This window comes from Mixophyes fleayi, chromosome 1, assembly GCF_038048845.1.
Source record: "Mixophyes fleayi isolate aMixFle1 chromosome 1, aMixFle1.hap1, whole genome shotgun sequence".
In the NCBI taxonomy this organism is placed as follows: domain Eukaryota; kingdom Metazoa; phylum Chordata; class Amphibia; order Anura; family Limnodynastidae; genus Mixophyes; species Mixophyes fleayi.
Window position 1 is genome coordinate 211,410,761 of NC_134402.1, and position 23,182 is coordinate 211,433,942.

Here is a 23,182-nt window from a genome sequence, read left to right on the forward strand (position 1 = left end):
ATATATATATATATTATATATATATATATATATATATATATATATATATATATATATATATATATATATATCAATATCTATATCTAAACCCCTTTAGAGCTAGATTTTGAGATATGTATTATAATATAAGGTTAGGATGTTCCATTGACATAATTGACATAATTGAGAGCAGGCTCTCCCTTATAGTGTTATTAGTACAGTAATATATGTTAAAGGTCATAGCAACTTCATCTTGGGGGACTTTGCACTCTTGTTTCACAAACACTATGTGACTCTGTCCCAGCCCAGTGACAAATATCTGGGGGTGGGAACAAGGAAATTGTTTTGTAATAGGCAAGTACAACATTTTACAGAGTGGATAGATGAGTGGGCTAAGCAGAGAAAAATATGGTCTCTGGAAGAAGAGAAATTGGTCAGAAGATAAACTTATGGTGAATGAATCTCTGATAGACATGGAGGTGGAAAAGAGACAGGTACGTTTTTTGGAGGGACAGACTCAAATCCACCTGTACCTTTTTTTATAAATTGTCCTTCTTTAAGGATATATGGGTTTTGATATATATACAGCTATATGAATATATTTGTGTACATTCACACTGACTCACAGAAAGTGACTTGACTAACCTTATAGATTATTAAGTGCTAGTGCCCTGTCCTGTTTGTAGCCATGCCATTTGTTTCTTTGTATCAAGGTGCATATTCAAGTCTTTGAACAGGCAATACATTTCTAATGTCCCTCTTAATGACATTTTAAATGTTTGGAATTATGGTTTTATATAATTTGTGGCTATCTGAGTCCCTGTATTCCAGTTTTGGATCACAAATAATTATCTGCATTTCCCATAACGAAAAGGTTCGATAGGAAAGAAAGATGACCCCAGTACAAGAAAATTTAAAAGTACTTGAACATACAGTGAACTATATATCAGTGAACAGTCCAGTTCCTTTCTTTGCCTTTGGACCCTGTGTTTAGTCATCTGCATGAGACACACAAACACACACACTTTTGGGGTAAAGTCCAAGAACAAATATCTCACTGTTTATAGCAATTTATGATCAGCAGATGAGTTTTGGCAGCAATTAATTTGGCAAAATATATCTGATGATTTGCAATTCATACACAGAATTTGTATTACTGAAAAACAATATGTTAAAAATGTACATAATAATTATTGATATATGCTATCTATCTTGATGCTATTGATTGTGACATATGTTTACTTTCTATCTATATTGTTAGCATGCTGGTTATAAATAAAATTAGCTTAGTAAACATGACTAATGATCTCTTACACCTTGGCAAAATCACGTTGCGCTTCATTGGAGGCAAATCACTGTAAACTATAAATTACAGTGTCCAGTATTTGTGTGCTGCAAGCAAAAGCAAGCAGTATTTGGTCTGCACGAAAAAAAAAAATTACATTTGCACCTCTACCATCAGTTTGTCTGGGTGCATAATGCACCCTTCTGCTGGATTTTTTCCTAACTTTAAATAAGGACCTTTGTGTATTTTCAATATAGGCCTCATTTTTTTGCGCTCTGAACATATACGTAAATTTTTTTTTGCAAATGCAGCAGACTTACGTGTGTATGTTGAGTCGCATGTATCTGGACATCCAACTCAAAACACAAAAGTATTTCTACATCACGCACACATTGTGCTGCGGGTGTCATCATCATTATCACATCTTTTTACTAGGCTTCCTGTACCAGCAAAAGATATGTCTCCTAAGAACTGTATCTGGAGTGTGTCCAAGTCTCCTTTGTTTGCATATCTAGGGGGCATGCTACACTAATGTGTACACACCATTATGCCCATTCCTGCTCCGCCTCTCCAGACGTAAGAGGTAACAAGTCTAAGATATGCTCATATTATTACATACGCTTTGGGCCTCATTCAATTCCAAAAAAGAGCACAGAATCTGAGCATAGCTCCAACTGTATGCAAATCCAAGTGTATCTCAAGGTATGATGAATTTTAAATATTGGTGTAAGTACTCTTTGCCAAAAAACTAAGCTTGCCATACGTAGTCAGATAGGACAGACTGTAGTATATGCACATGTATATGTACAATAAAAAGTAGCATCAAAACACTTAAAAATTGTAATATAAAATAGAAGAACAACTGTTAACAGTATAATCTTTTTTTTATTCTCTTTTTGCATTAAATACATAAATAAATAAAGATACTTGCAATGCGTACTGTACATACAATGTAGTTTTATAGCCTTTCTTACTTGTGAACAAATGTTCTGTTCTAGCTAGTGGCACACATATGTGTACTTTTTAATTCAAAGACTATGCTGTGGGTGTCAGTCTTCACTATCTGTCCGCATTTAGACCTGATCTGTAGTGAGTGCAAATGTTACTGCTGAAACCAGGTGTACTGATGAAAAACCTAGGACTTTAATCGTCCACATCTACTTCAGATTAACATTACTGTACATTGCCAAAACCAGTCTGCCCCTTCCCTCCCCTGTTCCACCTCTCAAGTAATAGCCAGTTATAAGGGCCTTTTACTTTTGGGCATAAATAGCATGCCATTGTGTTCATTGACATAAGGTCTGATTCTGAGCAGGCACAGAATTATTTTACGCAAGATGCTGCATGAAATCTGACTTACATCCAAACATGAATTAGGCCCTTAATGTCTGTGTTTGTGTTGGTTTTTTGCCTATGTTCATTGTTATTTTTTAATTTTTTTATTTCTGTGTTATTGAAAGCAGAAAATTAGTAAAGAAAATTACAGTTCAACAAATCAAATCAAAGCAAGTTAAAGCAAAACCCAGGTGCATTCAATATTAGACTTAACATGAGTAATATAATTATACGATTCACAAGTAGTGAAAACATTAAAGAGACAGTAACAGCAGTTTACAGTGTTCAGGCCAACAGATCATGGAATGCCTCTGAAAGATTACATGAGACCCAATCATACCACCAGTAGGTAGATATATCAGAGTGAAAATAAACATTAAAAGATGGATTCTCCATGAGTAGCCTGGTCTCATACCAGGTTGTGAATTTGAAGTATAAAGAAATTTAAGACTTTAATGTGTTAGGTAAAGTGTCAATAAAACTTTCCCACACTTTAAAAAAGTTCTAGACACTTATTTCCTTATGCAATGAGAATTCGAGCCAGTCTATTCTAAAGGTAAAAAAAGAGCTTATTATGAGAAATATCCATAATCGGTGTCCGGTTTTGTATCAACATTTATAGAATGCTTGTTGTAGGATCCTGTGTTCCATAATAATCATACAATGCCCTTGATCTTATTAATAACTAATCTCATTAATTATTGGGATATCACGCAATTTGCATTTTTTTTGTGCTATTTTAGTCACGTCGAATAATATGCACCCATGACATCTCAGATGTACTTTAGAGGCATTATTTTATATACTATATTATATTATATACGCAACCTTTTTAGCCTTCGCCTTGTACCATGTCAACCATAGACAAGGTATCCCAGCTGTTATGCTTACGCATCCCAACTAGAAATCTATAAGAGCACACACAATCCCTCTGTTTGACAAGGCTTTATACCGCCTAAGCATTACACATCTATTGACCTCCACATCAGATAGCCCACCATTATGTGCCAATCGCTAAATAAATACCAATCTGTTATTTACTTCACTATACTGTATTATCTATATAAACATCCATTCATCCTATTCATTCCAGTTATATAAACATACAAAACAGGCGGAAAGGTACAAGTCTTTTACTTTACAAAGATAATCAAACATACAATGCATAAATGCATAAATTCAATACAGATAATACATTATAGATTCAGGTATGATGTTAATACTTCAGATGTGGGTTTATAATATCCTATTCTGTTTTTGTTGCTGTTATTAACTTTATACTTTAGCAATCCTCAGTTGTATATTTAGGTTCAGGGTTTCCTTTGTGTGTGTGTGTGTATGTGTGTATGTGTGTGTGTGTATATATATATATTTATATATATATATATATATATATATATATATATATATATATATATATACATATACACACACATATTAATGTTCAGGCTGTAAGACAGAAATGTATATAACTGTATGGTCAGTATTACCCTTTTGTGTAGTGTGTGTTTAGATGTGAAGTGAAAGAGAGAGAATGTGTTTAAGCAAGCTCATGTTTGTGTGTGTTTAAATAGTAAATGTGTTTAAATGTCTAAAGAGAAATGTGTTTAAGATTAAATGAGAGAGAGAAAGATATGAAAGTATGAGAAAATAGCAAGATAAATAAGAGAGTGAGATACGAAGGTAGCATGGCGCATGTATGTGTGTAACTTGTGGTCGGGCCTAAGGGCATGCTTGACGAGGGGGAAGGAGGACTGTGTAAGAAGCATGCCTTTGTGATAAAAAGCCAGCCTTTGTAAAATGAACTGAATAATGGTGCTGGGGGGGGGATAGTTCATCTCCAAAAGAATTAAATGAGATTGGCTCATACTTCAAATAAAAGTAATATTTAATACACCACACATTAAAATATGCATATATCAAAAACCCAAAATAATAATCAAAAACAGACATATCCAGCTTTTATTCCCAGTTTGGGGTAATATCCATTAACACTTGATACAGCTTGGATAAGTTCATATTTTGACTGCAGCCTATTTTCTAGAAGTTCCGTTTACTGGACTATTTTATTTACTGAAAACAATATTTTGACTCTTTATTTTCATACTTTATTATGATGAATATTGGGACTTTTTAAGCCTAATCTGGACACTCAACAAAGGAAATTGATCCAGAATTAGTCCGGCCTGGCCATTTATTTTGTAATTTCTATACAGGAGCCCTGTCAAGTAATTGGATTGTTTACTTTTATATTGATATATGTCATGAACAGCACTCACCTGAGTCTGCGTGATGCGGGTGTGACACAGGGTTAACCAAAACACAACCACCTGGTCTGTCTAAAATGATTAAATCCTTCCCTATCTATGCTACACACTAGCTTTGCGATACTAATTTATCCAAGGTTTTTTCGGACATGAGCTGACACTCTTATTTAGGAAGCCTTCGGTTCTCCCTAGCATTAATCTAACACAATTTACTTTAATCAGAGTTCACATAAACCACAAGGTTTGCACAGTTTCAATTATATAGCGTCTGGACCAAACTGTCGCGTGAATTCGTAAGAACACAGAGAATAGAACTTATTAAGTGTAATTTAATATGGAAAATACATCCACAATGCTTAAGATAAACAGATAATAAAAGACATACAAATATAGTGCAATTGTTTTTTATAAAATAAAAAGGATGAAACACAGAATTGATACCTCACTTAGAATCAAGTTTCTGGTGCTGGGAGAAGCAGGAAAAATGGGACCTCTTCAATCAAATGACTCCCTCAGAGTGAACCAAGACTTACATTTTCACTATAGTTTTAAAACCCAGCTACAGGACCCCCAGCCCCCTTTCCTGTGAGGTCAGAACCCACAGGATGGTAGAATGCAAATTAGGGTTTTATGACTTTGCTGTTGGAATACCTTTAAGTCAAGTTTTCTTTACACTGTCCTAACTTTTCAACAGTATGGTTTACAAATGTGATTTTACCTCCACACAACAGGTCATAAGTTTCCCTTCATCTGCATACCACACATGCCTCTGGTAGGTATGATATTGGAGAAAATGAGATGATATTTTCCTGTGACCCTATTCAGCTTGAATCTGTCAATAACATACAACCCAGTCTCTGCAGTCGGCATGTCTGGGGACTCCCAAACATGTGTTAGATTTCATTGTCTTGCAAGAGATATCCTCAAAGGCTTTCACTTTTGCGTCCTGCCATAAATGGTATAAGGTGCTACCCTTATCTACCAGCCCCCTCTGGGTAGTTTAACATACACAAAACCCATTGATCTAATAGCTTCTAAGAGAACCATGTCACACTATTTCTAGGACATAATTCACAAACATATATTTGCAGATTTACGCCTAAAAATTCGCTTGCACATGACAGTATATTTATTTAATATTAGTTTTTTAAGCAGGATATGTGTGTTTTTGTTTATTTTTTGGGGTTTTTGATATATGCATATTTTAATGTGTGATGTATTAAATATTACTTTTATTTGAAGTATGAGCCAATCTCATTTAATTCTTTAGGATAATTGACTATCCCCCCCCCCCCTAGTGCCATTTTTCAGTTAATTTCTCTTCTTTTTAGGGTGTCAATAGGCCCTTAATGAGCTGCAGGGGAGGGTGGTTTATCCTCTAGAGAATTTTTTCCTCTGTATATGTAACATATTTATGTGTTCACGTTGATTCAAAATATATTTACTTTTCCTGTAGAGCGCCAGATTTAACCCCTTAGGGGTCTATTTGGTTCTAAGCCTTTATAAAAGTTACTTAAATTGCAGGGATATATACATTTGTATGTAAAATGTAATAGATAAGATAAATAGAGTTAAAGATTAAGAAAGAAATAGTCACTTAAGGTAGTAGTTAGATAGCAGGATTAGAGTTAAATAGTTAATAGAAATAGATATAAACTTTACATATATATGCAAGCAAAATATATTATAAGATACAAGCAGAATACATATAAGGTAAATAAGTTCAACAGATAAGGTATGTAGAGTTAAAGATTCAGAGGAAAGTTGATAGAAATATATGCAAGCAAATATTAGGAAAGTTAATAGAAATAGATGGGCAGAGTATATAAGATGCAGGCAGATACAGACAGATAAGATGTTTTAGATGTGGTAACATGTTTTGCCCTTGTAGATGTGTTTTGTATTGACAAAATATGCTGATTTTTACAATGGGGTCTGGTCACAATTGTTACCCGCCTTATTCCCCCACCTATAATAGCATTTTTTAGAATAGTCATGTCTGGACTGCGCTTTGGAAATTAGGAGGCTTTCAAGGAGTTGTCTCTCTTTCATATCAATTTCTAGGTTAGAGGCAGATTGCACAGCCTTGGAGGTGATCATTCTATGTTTGATAATCCCATTTTATTTTTGGCCAGATAAGCAATGGTATGTCCTCTAAGTACCACTTTTGAAATTTCCCAAAATAAAACAGGGTCATCCCAATGAGCTAAATTGTTTTTCACAAATTGTAACCATTTATGGGTTAAAATGCTCTCATTTGGGGAAGCTGACTCTTGAGAATAATTGATCCTAGGTTAACAAGTAATCTATTCAAGAAAACATATGATGAACCCGTAATGGAATGTATAGGTTTTCCCCATTAGATTATAAAGTCTGCAAGGGTCCTTAATACCATGGCAAGTCTTAAAAAAAAAAAAGCAGACTTTGCAAGCCAGAGCAAGGACAAGATGATGGAATATTGCATTTGTCTAATAGGGAGTGTTAAAGTCCTCAACGACTATGAAGTTGGGATTCTCCCTCTGAAGCAGTAAGCGGGACAATTTGGTAAATAACCTGCAATTGGGCATATTAGGAGTATAAATATTTAACAATGTAAATCTTTCCCCACCTATAGTTAAATGAAGGAGTATATATCTACCCTCGGTGTATATAAGTGAATCCTCAATTGAATTTCACAGTCTTTTATTAAATAGGATTTCAACTCCCCGTTTTTCGTCACATAAGGAGCCAAGAAACAAACCTGAATACAGGTCTCCTTAAGGGTCATTCCTTGTGCACAATATTAGTGTGTCTCCTGGAGGAAGACTGCGTCAGGCGACAAGGTCTTCAGGTGGGCCACAACTTTTTTCTTTTAATCGGTGTATTGAGACCTCCCACTTTCCAGGAGACTACACGGAACGTAGTGAAAACATCATGTAAACCTAGCGATGACAAAGTATTGTTGACATCAACCAACACCCATCCTTATAAGAACAACAATAAGCCTATTGTCAACACTCACCCTATCACAGAGAGTTGGACAAGAGTCCACTCTCATGCAGAAATTAGTATGATGGCACCTGGGTAACAAAACTTGTGAACAATGAAAATAATAAACAGCATGAAGCTAGCTAATAATTTCAAAATGCAAATTGTAAAAAGCATAAAAAGTTATCGAACCAAAACATTCCTGCTTTCAAACTACTCCTTTTTCTAATTTTCTTCCTGATTTGTGGTCATGCATCTGCCACCAGACAGCAGATACATGAATAATATTACAAAAAAGAACAAACAATGCAGCATCAAAATTGCTCCACAATTAAGCAGAATTAATTGGGTGACCAAAATGACAATGACATATCATCAGGGAAATTCAGTTGTCTAATAAACTCCCTTGCATTGGCAGGTTTATAAAAGCAATTTCTAGTGATTCAAAGTTTTGCTGGGTACTACACGGTAAAGCGGATTTGGCTTTTAAAGAGGCACTTGCAGAGAGGTGTAAAATCGCTATGTTTTTGAGAGACAGTGGTCAAGAAGGCCTGAAATCTTAAAATTTTAGAGCCTCTCAATAGCAGAGAGCCTACTCTGTGAAAAGTATATGATGATCTCTTTGACCCTATAATTAAGAAATTTGGCAATAACTGCCCTCGGCCTCTTGTCAGTGTCATCTCACTAAAGACTATATTGGCTTTCTCAATAATAATGTGTTTGCTGTCACTTGAGGCGCCTAAGGCTGTGATGAGATCATGCTAAAAAAAAAAGCCAGGAGAAGGAGATGGGGGAGAATTCTGTGCCTGAGAACTAGTGGCAGATTGCTTTGATTTTCTCATTTTTCTGCCAGGTGTTTTGCACATATGTTTTTCAATAATAAAGGTGCAGGAGTATAGATTGGCAAGTCACCCAAATAGAATATTGAAATAAAAAAAACATAAATACAGACAACAATATGAAGGGTAAAAGGCAAATACACAAAAAAGAAAATATAAACACACAAACACACATAGTACAGTTGCAAAAAGAACAGTCAAGCTTTCTTATATATGAACATCACCTTACACAATCACAGATGAGTAGTGTGATGTTGACAACCATCCAGACGTCACCATATAAAATAGCTGATAACATAGATGACACCTCGCCCGGACGGGCAGCAGCTTGAGATGCAAGGTAGGAATGGTGAACAAAGTCCAAAAGGCAATCTTGCGTTGACGTGCAGATCAATCAATGTCTCTCAAGCATTCAAACAAAGTCAGTCAATATCCAGTAGATACCAGGTGCCTCACATAGAGAAAAAATGTACAAGTAAGCAGCAGGGACACTAGTCCACATATCCGAGGAGAGGTTATAAACAGTGTAGACTGCTGTTTGGTATAAAATACAAGTTGTGGAAGAGGTCACATGTTGTATGGATCCCAAACTGCCAGGTTCAAGCACACAGAAGTATAAAGTCAGAAAAGTCAAAGCTGTTCCCAACATTTGGCTGGTAAAACACACAGTATAAGTACAATAACGGGTGGTAGTAAAGCAGAATAGTAGATAAGGTAGTGTATATAGTAAACTCTTACCGCCTTCTCTCCAATGATGCTGGGGAACGGCTATGCTGGCATGAATCGTAATTGTAATCACCCAGTGAAAGGTACGCAAGGATACACACAAAACCACCAAATACTTGTTAGAGGTCAGGAAGCTGATAATTCCCAAATCCGCGTCAGGACGATTTGATCCACGAGAGTAGCCGAGGAACACCACAGCACTGAAGTTCCAGAGCCAGATAATTTGTCCCTCCAACGTAAGTGGTAACGGACTACAGCCCCAAGCCGGTACAAAGTAACAGGGAGGCTTATGCAGGGGAGATAAAGGTCTCAGCAATTAAGTTCTGCTAGGCCACAGTTCCAAGATGGTGGCCACACCATGTGCTCAAAAGAATATGAGCAAGATTCCAGGTTAAGAAGTGACGCATGAAGCTAGTGCTCCGCAACACACTTGCCTGCTTCTATTCCTCTTGTGATGGTGGCAAGTTGGGGTCGTTTGTGACGAACGAAGAGGCACAATGATCACAGATGGAAAAGAGACCGAAGGAGCTCTTTAAAAATATGTCCTCTCTCAAGGCCGCCACGCCCCGAAGTCCCTATGTTCATTTTAAAATTAAATACAACAATTTTTTTATTATGTTGTTTTTGCTGTGTACTATGATAACAATGATCTTTAACTTTTAATTGAACTATTACTTACATGAAAATTTACGGTCCAGAATGAACATAGATTTTTAGACCAGAATAGTACTGCAACTCTGGCAAATCCTTCTACTTCCAGGCCAGCAACCCCGGCATTTTCCTCAGAAGGATTCCCACTCTGGATGGCGATGTTATGGAAATTTTGCACAGAAAGCAAAAATCTCACACACAATTTCAGGCATATACATAAAGGAAGGGCTCCACCAGACCAGTCAAGTCAACAGATATGCACTTTCAAAAGGTTGAATGTCGGTTCAATTTCTTGCTATGTGTGCAGATATACGATATAAAATTGAGAAGCCAAGGGCAAAAACGGCATGCGCTATCTCTTATGGGGGTAGAACATTTCTTTAAAAATTTTATTAACATGCTTATTTAGAACAAATCAATTTAAGGACATTTTTACAACATTCTCTAAATATCCATTCTAAAGATAAAAAAGCAAAATTGTATTATCTATTTATTTAAAATCTGTAAGGCTATTTAAATTGTTAGTACTGAAAAGATATAATGGGAAACACAGGATGTTAAAAAATTTAAAGGCACAAGAGTTTACTTACAATATAAGCTTGTTATAGGGCCATTCACATTGTGGCAAATACATTTGTATTAACACTGTTTCAGATATTCAGTCCAAGAGTAGAGGCCACCCTTCTCAGTCCATTACTTCCAGATGTGTCCAGACACCTTAGCTCCCATTTATGTGTCAGTGAAAGACTAGCATATGCTTTTAGTAAATTGACTAATTGTTGTGGTTGCATTTATGTTTATTTGGCCAAACAAAAAAAACACATCTAAAGTATAGAATTGTGTTTTATAGTTTCATTTTTCTGATTATTATTTTGCAAAACAAATTAAATGTAAACTATGTAGATTATTAGTGTAGGTAAGAAATGTGTTAGTTACCATACTTACCTCCTTGCCTCTGGAATAGTCTCTGCCATATGCCTGGTTGCCTCATGACAAGCGTGTAATGGGAGCAGCCTAGGAACTTTGCAATCAGATTACAGGTGAGGAGCGCTGCATCACATGTCATCTGAGCATTCATAGAGTAAAAATGTTTTTTATTTTCGGAAAAATAGATTAATTTCATCCCTTTGATATCAAGGCAACATGTGTACCATCTACGAAATGTGGGAACCCAGTGAGTTGACAGAATTGTTGTATAATGGGCACAAGGGACTCTGAATGACTTATAAATTAATGGATTGATGCACAACAGGAAGACTCGCAGCACCACCTCCAAATCAAGGCTAAAGGAGGGCCTCAGGCTCCCATCAACTGTTATCTGGAAGGACCCAGAGGAACAGAAATGTAATACCGCCAACAATTTGGGCACCGGTGGAATTATTGTGTGGATGTTCATATAGGCTCTAGATCACTCTGCACAATTGCAAAAATGTCCAGGATAACATGAGTTGGGCGCCTATAGAGGCATATTGCCTCAGCACCTGACATTCCAAAGAGGCTACCATGCTCCCTGGACCGGCGATGTTGTGCAAGTTGCTGGCTTGAGAAGCGACTCTGTCTTTGCTGGAAATTTTACCTGGCTAAATTGTTCCTGTAATTCATGGGTTGGGGGGTATATTAGACCATTGCCCAGATAAGTTATATAATTTGGTAAAATTTATAGCATTAAAACCCATACAAAAACTAGAGAAGACATATTCACATAAAAAGATGATTTGTCTGCACAGATAAAAATAAATAAAATAAAAATAATAATAATACATGTGCACATGCTATACTTTTATTAGTGGCTTTGATTAAGTTAAACATATGCGTACAATTGCTATATTATCCTTTGGCAGCTGTTTTTTCCTTAGTGAATTGTTAAGAGCGTTTTGTCACTATCCAATATCGATTGTCGAATCTCGATTCGTGTTTCCAACGCACAAATATTTATTCTCAAAAAGTAGCAGAATAATTCAAACAAAATAATAATAAGTACAGCCGTTTCTTATCGCAGGCGCTATGGATCCAGCGAACAGTCATTCAATCCTGAAGTCTGTGGACAAGAAGTCTTTTCACTGGATGTGAGGCTCATGCTTATATGCAAACAGAAATACAGTAAAACAATGCAGATGATGTGGCTTGCTTCTATTGGTCCAGGTTTAAGGAAGGTCCAGGGGGTTGTAGATCATAGGCTGGTTTAATCTAAGGAATCCAAAGGTGGGGGTCATCTCTCCAGGGGATGAGCTCTGTTCTTCCCGCCATAACTCCAATTACAACCAGTCATTAGCATTTTACAGTCAGTATCATATTAAAGGTTTATTCCCTAACATCAATAACTAGAGTATGCAATGTGCGATCTCTTCGCCGAATGCACCGGACAGCTGCTGATGTAAAGGGGATTAATATGATATCAAACATTAAACATTTCCCTTAACCTGAAGCATTGGTTTCACTAGTATGCATATACCTTCTTTATTAAACATGAATTCTACTATATTTCGACATAATTGACTATGTGTTGCAACTACAATTAATGTGTACTATTTACAAATGTTTATGTTTGTGCGAATGTGTGTAAAAGTGTAGAAACTGTTTATTGCCACGTGTTGCGGCTGGATACGCCCAATTACGCCGTAGCGTGCTCTACGCATAATTTCAGACAAAGACAATCAAGTTTACTCGATATTAATTGAAATGACTTTATCCAATTTGCTGACATGGACAGCTCCACCCTTTGATAGTACACCAAACTATCACATGATAACCGTTTCAAGTTCAGGATTATACAATATTTCTTCACAGACCAAGATCTCGGTATCTCTCACCACCCTTTCAGTCTCGTTTTCAGTGTTTCTCCCAGGAGACTGTTTTCCACACTTCAACACAGTAGGAACACATTTGACACACAAACCAATTGCTAAGATCACACCAAGTATAATGAGAAGGAGCTTACCTACACTAGCAACCATTTCCTGTACCCACTCCCCTAGATCGGGGGAACCATTTTACAGGGTTCAACCACGAGAACCAACCTGCCACCTTTTCCCCGACATCATATAACGAAGAATTATGATTCCTTCGAAATTCCCATTTCAGTTGCAGAATTTCGTCCATCTTCCGGTCTATAACCTCTTTGGGGTCATCTGTATTATTGGTGATGTACGTGGAACACTTGACACCAAACTGGGTAGCCAAAGTCACATAGTATCCACCAGTAATAGAGGTAAGATAATTCAGTACCAACCTATGTTGCACCAACTCCTTCTTGTACGCTTGTAGCTCCCTTCCAGTATACCTGAAAGTGTCATCATACATCTTGGTTATATTATCTATCAATTTAGCTAGGTCTTGAATATATTTAAAATTTAACGTTCCCCGAGCGGTCCTGGTGAGGTCTAGAGCAACCATAACTTGAAAACCAGCAGTTTCACTAATCAATTTTGTAGCTATGGGCTTCTCACCAGGAATCAGATTTCTCTTGTCACAGTGTTCATACTGTGTATGTATGTATGGTGGTGATGTAGTCTTGTGAATACCAACCATTTCTTCATGGGTAATAGTCATGATTTCCGGAACCAGTTTAGCTAAGAAACACAAACCCTTGGTACTCGGAGTCACCCAGGAATAAGCTTTCCTCCCACAAACAAAGTACACATCATCAGGGAGAACATAAGGAACAGTATGCCCATTAATTATATCACATAAGGTTTTGACAAAACTACCCATTCCTAGTGTCTCCATTCGTTCAAGACAAGTGTCGGCATGGATGACATTCTTACAATTACCTATAGAGACCTTTCCAATGGATAATTTCTTATGTATAGTTACACGCATAGCCGGATTAAGGGGGGGGCACAGGGGGCACGTGCCCCGGGCCCCCCTCTCTCCGAGGGCCCCCCGCCGCCGCGCTCCTAACCTCTGATTTTTTTTTTTTTATTCTCCTGTCTTTTTTTTTTCAATGGCGGCCCCCCCCGGTGGCGGCGCCTGGGTGGAGGGGGGATGCTTGCGGGCTGGCGTGTACGGGGCTCCCTTCGTTGGTGGGGGGAGCAGGGTAGTGAAATAAAGAAAAAAAAAAAAAAAAGATACTCACCTCACCGCGCCGCTGGCGTCCCTCCTCCTCCCTCTCTGCACTGTTAACACTGAATGACAGGAGTGACGTCATCAAGGCACGCCTGTCATTCAGTGAGGAGCAGCGCGGAGAGAACCAGGAAAGAAACAAGAAGACAGAAGAGAAGAAAGAAGCTAACAGAAAGGTAAGTAAAAAAAAAAGGGGGGAGAAGAGAGGCACAGTAAGGAAAAAAGGGGGAGAAGAGAGGCACAGTAAGGAAAAAAGGGGGAGAAGAGAGGCACAGTAAGGAAAAAGGGGGAGAATAGAGGCACAGTAAGGAAAAAAGGGGGAGAAGAGAGGCACAGTAAGGAAAAAAGGGGGAGAAGAGAGGCACAGTAAGGAAAAAGGGGGAGAATAGAGGCACAGTAAGGAAAAAAGGGGGAGAAGAGAGGCACAGTAAGGAAAAAGGGGGAGAAGAGAGGCACAGTAAGGAAAAAAGGGGGAGACGAGAGGCACAGTAAGGAAAAAAGGGGGAGAAGAGAGGCACAGTAAGGAAAAAAGGGGGAGAAGAGAGGCACAGTATGGAGGAAAAAGGTGGAGAAGAGAGGCACAGTAAGGAAAAAAGAGGAAGAAGAGAGACACAGTAAGGAAAAAAGGGGGAGAAGAGAAACACAGTAAGGAAAAAAGGGGGAGAAGAGAGGCACAGTAAGGAAAAAGGGGGAGAAGAGAGGCACAGTAAGGAAAAAGGGGGATAAACACAGCATGAGGAAAAAGGGGGGGGAGAGGCACAATAGTGGGGACAATTAATTAATTTAAGATGGGGTGGTTTGGGCGCTACTGAATGTAAGGGTGAGTTTGGGAAGAATGAGGTCCCTTTAGTAAATGTGCCTATGAATTATTTAATGGTAGTGACGGTTGCAGGAAATAGGTATATTTCTGAAACGTAAATATTATTAATTTATTGCTGGGGCTGTTTATAGGTAGGGAAATAGGCTTATTTATTAAATGTGAATACTATTATTTTAATGTTGGAGGAAGGCCTAATTATTAATCATGGGTGGTACTGATTTAACGCTGGGGGTGGCTGTAATTTTCTAAATGTACCCGTTTTTTTTCCAAATAGGGCCCCTAACATTCCAGGATTCAGACAAGCAGCAACTAAAGAAACCTGCAGCACAGGTGGTGAAAGTGAGAAGAACAGGTAGGAGAGAGCAGCAAAGTCTGTGAAATATTGTTATTCTAGTGGGACAATCCCAATTTTTGGTGACCGTTCAATGGTGTACACAACAATGCAGGTTTTTTGTCTGTAGGAGGGTGGCCTGGCCATGCCCAATGATGCATTATCAATGGTATTTTAATTTGCGGTATCATTGCTAGTTTTAGCGTGTGGTATTATTGCTAGTTTTAGTGTACGTTATCAATGGTATTTTTAATGTGTGATATCATTGCTAGTTTTTAGTGTGGTGTCAATACCCATTTTAATGTGGTGTATTGATGATTGTTTTAATGTACAGTATTTTAGTTTGTGGAAGCAATGATTTTTCTTATGTAGACAACCTAAGCGAGCCCTCTGGGAGAGCTGTAAGTGTCATACTGTGGGCTGTAGGTGATGTAATGCAGGATGTGTCACTATGCCCTTAATTTTAGATCTTAGGGGCCCCCCTGTCTTAAGTGCCCCGGGCCCCCCGAAGCCTTAATCCAGCTCTGGTTACACGCCCGAATTTGTGGTGTCCATCAACAGTCCTGCTTATTGGTGACCTTGCAAGTCTCCCTCTAACATGAGTGTGGCGAGCCATTGTCTGATCTGATAGGTCAGCTTCCCAATTCTCCAGACGCTTTGCATGAGAGATGTTTAGGCACAGTAAAGATCTGTCTAAGGAGTATTGTCGAAGCTTCAGACTAGGGGACCTAGTGTTATTGTACCTCCCTTCTATGGGCCTCCCTCCCCTCAATTTGACTACCTCAGAGATGCTTATTAGGAACGGCACTAGTCCTACGTTATGCTGTCCCTGAGGCACATGTGAGCACACCCAGCACTCAGTTTGATTTAGAACCTTACCCACTAAGTAGTGATAATCCTCTAGAGGATGCCTGCCTATTTCCAGGTTACTGGTGGACTGGCATTGCTGGATGCACTTCTCTTCAACTAGGGAGTCACAGAACTTACATATGCAATACTCATCAGACAGTAGCCCTTCACACTGTCTCTGAGTTCCCGAGCTAGCAGACCTTTTCATAACCCCTGGACTAAGCTTGATAATGGGCTGCTTTGGGTATTCTACTAACTCCATCTCATCCGTATCACTACCAGAACCTGCCTCTGTCCTCCATCCTCCTTCGCAAAAATCGAATGTCCTAGAAAAAGTAAAAACAAGGAAAATCCTGCAACAAAAGAAAAACAAAAACCGCCACTCCATCGCTGGAAAGATAGTGCTGAGGCAACGTCTCTGGTTCAGGGGTCTTGACTGCAGGCTTTAGGTCTCCCGGAACAGGTTTACGAGTGACAGATCAGTGTCGTTGGTCTCAGCTTTATCTCGCACTTTCTCCGGGTTCCTGACTTTCCTACAGTGAGTGGAATGGACCCAAGTGTCTCTCTCTGCAACCTTCAGTGATGTGGTACTGGTCAGCAGAACTTGGTACGGGCTTTCCCAACGGTCTGTTAAACAACCTGATCATAACAGTCCCCAGGTTCAACATCATGACAGTTCGTTTCTGACATACCAGGTGACAGCATTTTGAGTTTTTGTTGTTGTTGTTTTAGCTGTCTGCTCATTTTTATAAGATATTGTACAGTCACTTCATTATTACATTTTAAGTCGTCTTGCGGACTCACGATCAAATGAGGTTGTCGGCCGAACAGTATCTCAAAGGGGGACAGATTAAGAGGAGGTCTAGGAGTGGTTCGGATGCTATGGAGGACTAGTGGCAAAGCTTCAGGCCATGCTAACCCAGTCTCAGCCATTACCTTACCAAGCTTGTTCTTAATAGTACCATTTACTCTTTCCACCTTACCACTGGCTTGTGGTCGGTAAGGGGTGTGAAGTCTGCCACTGATTCCCATGAGTTTACACATATTTTGGAAGATATTACCAGTAAAGTGGGTACCCCTATCACTTTCAATGATTCTAGGGATACCGAACCTACACACAAAATCTTGTACAATTTTCTTTGCAGTGAACACAGCAGTATTAGTGGCTGCCGAATATGCTTCTACCCAACCGGAAAACACATCAATACATACTAACACATACTTTAGATTCCTGCAAGGTGGTAATTGGATATAGTCAATTTGCATTACCTGAAAAGGTCCGTCTGTAGGAGGGATGTGGGATGGCTCAGTTGGAACAATTTTCCCGACATTTTTCCTCAAACAAGTAAGACATGACATTGCTTTCTTACCAGCCTGAGAGGAAAATCCAGGAGCACACCAGTATGCTCTCACCAGTTTGCACATACCTTCTTTACCCAGGTGAGTCAGACCGTGTGCTGCTTCAGCCAGGCTTGGATAGTATGTTCGGGGAGATACAGGCTTACTTTGTCCATCCCTCCAGAGTCCTGAGGACTCTTGACCACATCCTTTCGCCTTCCAGACCGCCTTTTCCTGCAGGGAACACAAATCTTTCATTTCAGTTAATTTCTGCATGTCTAGTGTCTGAAAAACCATCATAGTCTCGGTCGATACAGTTATAGGTTTCCTTGCCCCCCATTTAGCAGCTTCGTCTGCCCTGTTATCGCCCAATGACACCGGGTCTTCTTCAGCGGTATGGGCGTTACACTTTATGACGGCTACTGTCCTGGGTAACTGTATCGCTGACAAAAGTCCTTTTATGTGTTGTGAGTGTGCCACTGGCGTACCTGTTGCTGTCGTAAAGTTTCTAAGATGCCAAAGGGCCCCAAAATCGTGCACTACCCCGGAGGCGTTCCTAGAGTCAGTATATATATTAGCTGGTTTATCTTTTTCCAACTCACAAGCTCTCCTTAATGCTACTAGTTCCGCCACCTGGGCTGAGTGAGGTGGGCCAAGGGGTTCAGCTTATACAACATCCTGCGTAACCAGTACATAGTTCTCCCGTCTCTGTCTGTCTATGACAACTGCCGTCTGTATAAAACGTAAAATCAGCATTTTCTAAGGGGGTGTCACGTATGTCGGGCCTGGCAGTAAAGGTCTGCTTCAGGTACTCCATACAATCATGCGTATCAGTACTCTTGCCAAACTCGTCATCACCCAGGGTCTCCTCACCTTCCACCCTTTGTGTCTCTCGAGACACATATGGAAGGTATGTAGCTGGATTTAAGGTGCTACATTGTTTGATGGTGATGTTTGAGGGTGCCATCAGAGCTACTGTGGAGAAGTGCCCCGTCCGTCGGCCCGGGAAGAGGGTGAACTCACCAGACCTTCGCTCCCTCGGTGAGTATCCTCTGTCTTCTTTTTCAGGTCCCGGCGGCAGCGGGCAGGCGAGCCAATCACGGGTCACCTCTCGCTGCTGGCCAATCAGAGGCCGGACATGAGGTCAGACCGGCGGCGGAGGAGAAGAAGGAGGACGTCGCGGCCAGAGCTCCAGCGGCTGAAGCGGCAGGGAGCCCTTGTAAGGGCTGTAAGCTACCCTGCCGCCAGAAGACTTCACTCTAGACGGCGGGACAAGCGGAGTTTCCTGCGCGGAGGAGGTGAGTATCAAATACTCTTTTAGTTAGGGCACAAGGCCCGGGGGCACCTTCAGGCACTAGGCCTGTGGCGCAGGTAGGGGCGGCCGTTGTAGGTATTCGGAAGGGCACAAGGCCCTAGTTCCTTTAAAGGGCACAAGGCCCTAGTCGTTAGGAGGGCACAAGGCCCTTAGTTAGTGGGGCACAAGGCCCCCTAGTTAGTTAGGAGGGCACAAGGCCCTAGTCTTTAACGGGCACAAGGCTCTAGTCTTTAGCGGGCACCAGGCCCTAGTCTTTTAAGGGCACAAGGCCCATAGTTATTAGGAGGGCACCAGGCCCTGGTCTTTAGAGGGCACGAAGCCCTAGTTGTTACAGGGCAGGAGGCCCTCAGGTGGATACAGGACAGGAGGTCTTCAGGTAGGAGCGCGGCTCCACCCCCACAGGGCACAAGACCCTTAAGTAGCTTCGGGTTGTAGGCCTGAATAGGTAGGAGCTCGGCTCCCCCGCAGGGCGCAAGGCCCTGAGCGTAGCAGAGCGCAAGGCTCTGGACGGTAGAAAGGCGCAAGGCTCTTTAGTGCAGAGAGGCATAGGCCTCTGGTTAGGGAAGCAATAGGCTTCCGTGAGCGTAGCAGGGTGGCTGCCCTGTAGCTTAGCAAGGATTCCGGGTCCTTACTGGTAGAGGGACATAAGGTCCCTGATGATGAGCGGGCAGTAGGCCCTTGTAGTTGGCAGTGGGCATTCGGCCTAGATCTAGCGGGACTTTAGGTCCTGACATAGAGTAGGGAACACTTGGTTCCTACATAGGTACGAAGTAGAGTCCTGGCGCAGGGTTTAGAACCCCTCCATCCGTCTGGAAGGGCACCTAAGTCCTAAGCCCCAGGACAAGGCGGGCTTAACGGCCGGGGCTCGGGCCACGTTCGTAGCCCTGTGGGGGCACAGCATCGCAGGACGCGAGAGTGGTCAGTCGGAGGTAGGTACGGTGTGGTGAGGTCCATAGCATTCCCTCGGGATTGGGTAAGTAACAGAGGTGTTGGGGAAGGGCTGTTGTTGTGTTGTCTTTCTTGTCTTGCAGGCGCTGATCGGAAGACAAGGTAGTAGGCGGAAGTTCAGGGGTATCAGCGGAGAGTCGCGTACGTGAGTATAGCCGCGGCGAGGACTGTTCCCTTGGTGCACTCACCTTGTGGAGCTGTCCCTCCCTCTCCATTTCGCTTACAGCAAAACAAGTGCCCTGTACACAAAGTCAGGGGCGTTCTCCCCCTGAGGCGTTTGGGCGCTCGGACACCCCCCCACCCCTCCCCCCGGGGGCATCTCACACTACTTCCCATTTTGTGAATCTAGCTGAGGAAACATGTCTGGTTTGAGCTGAGTTTAACAGAGCTGATACAGCATGGGGTGTATAGACAGTTAAATCATGTCCTAATACTACATCCTCGCTCTTACTTACCAGTAGAGCTGTCGCTGCTACACTTCTGAGACATGTTGGGAGTGATCTTGCCACAGTGTCCAATTGTGCACTGTAGTATGCTTCCAGTCTGCTAGCGTCACCATGTTTCTGTGTGAGAATACCTGCTGCACATCCATCAGCTTCCGTACAGTATAGCTCAAAAGGCTTTTCATAATCAGGTATTCCCAAAGCAGGTGCTCTAGTCAGACTATCTTTGAGATTAAAGAATGCTTGCTCTGACTCTTCTGTGTGTACGACACGTTCTGGTTTCAAGGAAGAGACTAGCTCCTGCAATGGTAATGTCAGAATAGAAAAACCTCAGATCTACAGTATCCACACATCCCAAAAAGGTACGAATTTGCTTCTGGCTCTGCGGCAGAGTCATGTGTTGTATGGCCTCAATTCTGTCAGTCGTCAGATGTCTTAGCGCCTGGGTGAGACAGTGCCCTAAGTATTTGACCTTAGTCTGACATGGCTGTAACTTGTCCTTTGCCACTTTGTGCCCTGTTTGCGAGAGATGGAGCAACAACAATTTAGTATCGTGTAAACATGACATAAAGGAATCAGAGCACAACAACAAATCGTCCACATATTGAATTAGAACAGACCCATTGCTAGGTTGGAAAGTTTGTAAACAGTCATGTAAGCCTTGAGAGAAAATACTGGGGCTGTCAATGAACCCCTGGGACAGTCTGGTCCATGTATATTGCACCCCTTGGTAGGAGAATGCAAAAAGGTATTGGCAGTCAGGGTGAAGAGGGACTGAGAAGAAAGCAGAACATAGATCAATGACAGTGAATTGACTAGCAGACGGTGGAATCTGCATGAGGATGACAGCTGGATTAGGCACTACGGGCAATTGGCTCTCAACCACTTTATTAATTCCCCTTAAGTCCTGGACTAATCTATAGCCCCTCCCCCCACTCTTCTTCACAGAGAAAATGGGACTATTTGCTATGCTGGATGTACAAATTAAAATCCCTTGTTGCAATAGCCTCTCAATAACAGGATATACCCCTAGTTCCACCTCTGGTTTTAATGGGTACTGTGGGATTTTTGGAGCTATCCTACCACTTTTTAGATTTACCATCACAGGAGCTACGTTTGCCATTAATCCAGTGTCTTGTCCATCTCTGGTCCATAGTGAACCCGGTATTTCCAGCAACATCCCCTTTAGTTGAGATGGACTCTGTTCTATAACAGTAGAGTGCAACATTAACCTTTGAGGGGTGTCTAATATATCCTGTACTTCATGCACGACCTTCTCTGGTATATCTAGGAACACACCATCTGGAGTACAGTATATGACACATCCCATTTTGCATAACAAGTCTCTTCTCAGCAAGTTAGTAGGAGCCGCCGCAGCCAAGAGAAATGAATGCTTGGTATGCAGGGGCCCGATAGTAACTTCAGTGGGCTTAGTTAAAGGATAATGTAACACTCTTCCCATTACCCCCATAACTGGAATAGTTTTACTGGTCACCTGTAGATTGAAAGCAGAGGTTATCACAGATATAGCCGCCCCTGTATCTACAAGAAAAGTTTGTTTCCTACCAGCTATGTCAACTATCATTGTTGGTTCTTCTCTCAGACTCTCTGTTAACCTCACTGGCTGTAGACTACTGGTATGACCTGACCCCTAGCGCTGACTATCGCTTCCCCGCACAGCATTTGCTGCTATAATATGTGCGGGTAGATGTGAGTCTTCTAGTCTATGTGAATTCTTCCTTGGAGGATATTTATGTGTCCCATCTCTAGGGTTGTATCTGTCCTTTTTACAATCCCTCCTAACGTGCCCTTCTTCATTACAGTTGAAACATCTGATCAATCTATGTTTCTTATTATGTGAGTTGTATGCTGGTGATCAAGTATGCATCCCCTCTAGAGCCTGTATACTCACCGTCATCAACCTATCACTCTTCTCTTCCTTTTTCCTAAAGATATTTTTATCATGCTCCATAGCAGACTTCCTAAGGGAATCTACTGTGATTCCCCTCCAATTAGGTAATGAGGTTTGTACTATGGTTTTTAAATTTTCCCTAAGACCATCCATTAGTACTCCTACAGCTACTTCCCTGTGATGTGGGTCCTCACCTATATCCCAGTGAACTGTGTTATCGCTGCTATAGCTCTAATAAAGTAATCTGCTGCTGTTTCACTATCTTTCTGCTTAATGGTGAAAATTTTACTCCAATTTGCTACTACTGGAAAATAGATGGCTAAATGTTGGATAATTTGTTCTATATTCTCTTGATTAACCTCATCTGTCAAGGTATCATCTTCCTCCAACGAACAATCTTTAATAAATTTTTGTACGTTAGTATTGGGAAGAAGACATGCCCTCAACACTACACGCCAATCCTTATTGGTTGGTTTGTGTGCATTTCCTAAGTCTTTAACAAATTTCTGAAACTTTGCCAACTCTTTTCTAGGATCTGGGAATTCAGTCCTAATGGAGCGTAATTCTGATCTAGTCCAAGGACAATGCATTGTTACATTTCTTAAAGGAACTACACCATCCTTATCCGCCTTCCCATTGGGAACTGATATTGTGCGGACTGGATACGTACCCACTGGTTCACTATCTTCAGGGTTAGCTACTTCAGTACTTTGAATATTATCTCTCCTAGTGGTCAAACTACTCTCACCTATCTGAGCCATTGCCCCCTTTCCATACTTATGCTGAACCTCTAACATATTAACAGCATGGGCAATGGCTGAGATTACCGTGGGTTCATCCTCTTCTTCAGAAACACTTGCTTTAAACTGACTTAAAACAGGATATAACTTAGCAATTTCCTTTTTTTCATTTTTAATAACGGCTGTACTTACTCCTCCCGCCACACAGGGTGGCGGGGGCGCGCTTGAGCTGAGTTCTCCACGCTTCTCAATGGCTACTTCCGTTGTGCGCGCACTTTTCGCCACGCCTACTTCCGCTGTGCACTCGCTGCTCTGCCACGTGTTGCCTTCCATTTGCCACAATTTTAAACAATCATTATGTTTATTTCTCACTTT

At 40.9% G+C, this 23,182-nt stretch overlaps 1 protein-coding gene across 3 annotated transcripts in view; it reads left to right on the plus strand.

Annotated features, from left to right (window-relative positions):
- Positions 1-315: 315 nt before the first annotated feature.
- The window catches only part of CREB3L3 (cAMP responsive element binding protein 3 like 3), a 169,832-nt gene continuing 146,965 nt past the window's right edge, over positions 316-23,182 (plus strand). For 2 of the 3 annotated variants that reach the window (XM_075204863.1, XM_075204864.1), the window contains exon 1: positions 316-473. In XM_075204863.1, the coding sequence (XP_075060964.1) occupies positions 363-473 (111 nt within the window). In that variant the 5' untranslated portion in view covers positions 316-362. The remainder of the gene's footprint in view (positions 474-23,182) is intronic. The other variant, XM_075204865.1, reaches the window with a different exon arrangement.